At 38.5% G+C, this 3,317-nt stretch overlaps 1 protein-coding gene across 1 annotated transcript in view; it reads right to left on the bottom strand.

Moving 5' to 3' along the window:
- LOC102204360 (natural killer cells antigen CD94-like) overlaps positions 1-2,231 on the bottom strand; it is a 6,452-nt gene extending 4,221 nt beyond the window's left edge. Inside the window, exons 1-2 of the mRNA XM_005749779.1 lie at positions 2,138-2,231; positions 760-861 (exon numbers count right to left, since the gene is read on the bottom strand). Of these exons, the coding sequence (XP_005749836.1) occupies positions 760-861; positions 2,138-2,192 (157 nt within the window). The 5' untranslated portion in view covers positions 2,193-2,231. The remainder of the gene's footprint in view (positions 1-759; positions 862-2,137) is intronic.
- Between the last annotated feature and the right edge of the window lie 1,086 nt (positions 2,232-3,317).

Here is a 3,317-nt window from a genome sequence, read left to right as displayed (position 1 = left end):
TGTCAGAACGAAGAAGGAATCCTTGCTGAAAAAATAAAAAAGTTAAATTAAATGCTTTTAGATATTTTTTATGGAAGCGATGTGTGCTTTATAGTAACACACTCAAAAAATGTTAGTACGCACAGCGGCGTGTACTGATTTCCTCTTTTTTTCTATGTTTGTCACACTTAAAGGTTTCAGATCATCAAACACATTTAAATATTAGGCAAAGTTAACACACGTCAACAGTTTTTCACGCATGGACACGTAGGCCCGGACACTCCCCCTCCCTTAATCATAAACACCTTCATTTCGAAACTTTGTTGCATTTTGAGTTTACTTGTGTTATCTTTTTCTAATATTTGGTGATCTGAAGCATTATAGTGTGGCAAACATTTAAAAAAAGAGGAAATCAGGGAGGGGGCGAACAGCTTTTCACACCACTTTGTTCGAAACAGAACGTGTTGATATGAATTGATATGAATTTTATACAGTTCTCCGGATCTATTTCTCCACTGGGGTACATGATGATGATTTGTGCTGAGTCTGCACAATAAAGGGAGGATTTGTATGAACTCTGTATGTATGAACTACTTTCAGTTTGCTTGTTGTCCAGGTACATGGAGCAGCAGGGTGATTCTCCAGCATCTTTAATGATCATTTCAAGGCGCTGTATGCACGACCTTATGAGCAAAGGTTTGATCCTGGAATCTCCCCAAGTGTTTACAGATGAAATACTTCATGCATGTATCATTTCTATGCACGCATATTTAGACTCACCAAATAAAATGAAGGACAATAGGAGTCCTGCGATCAGGGTTAATGCTGCTATAACAACAGCCACTCCAACTGTTAGATGACAAAACTGACAGGATCCTGCACCTGTAATGATAAAAGCTCAATGAACTGGTTCTTCTTTAGCCTACCTGAGCACTCAAAGCGCTTTATACAACTCACCTCATTCACCCATTCACACAGACACTTTTATCTATGCTCTTTCTATGTAAGTGCTTTCGATCCAACAGTGGATGAATTACAGACCAAATCGGGGTTAGTATATAAGGCCGTTAGGCTGAAAATAAACATATATTAAAAATACGCCTAAGAGATAATAAAAACCAAATCGGTAATCTGATAAGGAACACACTGACCAGCACAACAACACCAAAAGACCTCAAAAACCACAGAAGATAGCTAAACAGCTTGTGATCTAAAGCATACCATATTATCTCTCAGACATGGTGGAGGTAGTAGTATGGTAGTATGGCTGTAGGACTGGCTCACTGGTGTTCATTGATGATGTGACTGCTGATAGAAGCAGCAGGGCTCTACTCTCTGCTCAGATTCAGCCAAACCTGATCAGACGGTGCTCCACAGGGCAAATGGATCAAAGCATGTAGTGCAAAAGCAACCCAAGAACTTCTCAAGGCAAAAAATGTGACATTCTTTAATGAGCTATCTGTCACGATCAACAGAGCGTGCTTTACAGTGCCTTGTTACTAAAGACAAAACTAAATGCAGCTGCAGTAAAGGCCCGGTGGGCACCTCAAGGGAGGAAACACAGTGTTGGGTGGTGTTGATGGGCTTTAAACTTCAGGCAGTCAGTGACTGTAATAGATTTTTTCACCCAAATACTAAAAACAATCCATAATTGTAAAACTATGTAAGTCTGTCCAGTGAATTTGGAGCCACTCTAAATGAGGGACCGCGTATAAAATTGTCGGATCTTCTTAAAAATGAAAACAGTTTTTAAACCCCTTCAATTAAAGGTGAAAGTCTACACTTCAGGTACGTGTTGTTTGATTTAAAATCCCCAGAGGAAAAAACTAGAAAACCGGTTTTGTCCAAAACATTGTGGGCCCTTCAGCCGATGAACGCATTGGGAGCGTGGAGGCAAAAATACAGCAAGGAAAAAACTGAAATCCTGTTTCAATCACAAACAGGAGGTCATTTCACCTTCTAGACCACAGTAAGTGGTCCTGTTAGTTTTAAAGAACTTCAATCGTGAAAGGATGCAACATAAATGTGCCTCTGATCACACCGAGGCCCATCTCCTTTGCAGAAACAAAGAAACAGATCATTTTTATTTTCAATATTAACTCATCAGACGTGTCCCGTTTTAAAGCCTTTCCTTTAATTGCTTTTTTTAAAAACTAACCTGCAAGTGTTTCCCTCTTAGCTTCACCGTCTCCGTGTCCTTGTGAAGACTCCATTGCTGCTGCTCGATTGTGGTTTTGCTTCAGCAGTTTCGAAAGCTTTTTTGGCTCACGTTTTCTTCTCTCCGATGCTTCTTTTTTTCACATTTACATGCTTTTTTTTTTTTTAAATGTGATCACTCCACCCCTTCCTCATATTGCAGTTTGCTTTCTTACTCTGGAGTGTTAAAGTTATTACCGACACACTGCAGAGGAAGCTGTGCAGAGAATAACAGCTTACACGAGAGCGTGACTTAAGTGTTTTTTAACAGGGACCAGCTCACACCCTGGAAGTGTTATAGATGTTACATATGCAGGCGCAGAAGCACCGCAGACATTAAGCTTTGTGTTTGGTTTTATGCCATTACCTGACCTCATAAAACTGCAGTATGTTCGAGGGCATCAGGTCCTCACCGTTGACATATTTATTGTTCAAAAACTGAACAACGAGAGTTGTTTTTTGGAAAAAGGGGAAGTGTCTGCATGCGTGTAGAATTAAGAGAACAAGTATACACAGACTGAGTTTTTTTTTCTTTTTTTTTACTGTTGATGTTGATAAAATCTTAACAGCTGGACAATCATCAGCAATTATGTGTAATATGATTTATGTTAGTCGACTTGGTATCGTGGAAGATAATTTAAGGTGTGACGTCAGCCTTACACAAATATCTGTGTTACAGTGACATGCAGTGACAGAATCCAGACCACATTTAGATATTAGAGTGTTTTTATTTAAAACATCCTCGGCGTACAAAGTTCAGGTCGAGAAGAAAAAAAATAGAAGGTGATGTGAAAAAAAGAACAAATAAAATGCTGATTTTAATAATGATTGGTCATCTACTTTATTCCTATAGCCTATTAAAAATGAAAAAATAAAAATTAATCAATAAATGAATATATCTGCAGGTATAGTAATCACATATCACAATTCTGATCAGAAAAGTCGCTGTACATTTTACTGAAGTACAACTTTGAAGTTTTTATGACTAAATAGCAGGAAATATGAAGTGGCTTATCCTTGTTTCCTTTGTTGCTCAAGATGCCAGTTGATGTGCCCGTCCAACAGCGTTTTGAATTTCTCCTTCAGCTGTAGCAAAACGCACAAACAGAAACAACACAATTAAAACAACGCACAATTGAAAA

Source organism: Pundamilia nyererei, unplaced genomic scaffold (genome assembly GCF_000239375.1).
Source record: "Pundamilia nyererei isolate P.nyererei 1_Seehausen unplaced genomic scaffold, PunNye1.0 scaffold00254, whole genome shotgun sequence".
NCBI lineage: Eukaryota > Metazoa > Chordata > Actinopteri > Cichliformes > Cichlidae > Pundamilia > Pundamilia nyererei.
The sequence above is the reverse complement of the archived record's forward strand: the minus strand, read 5'-3'. Positions and strand labels throughout refer to the sequence as shown.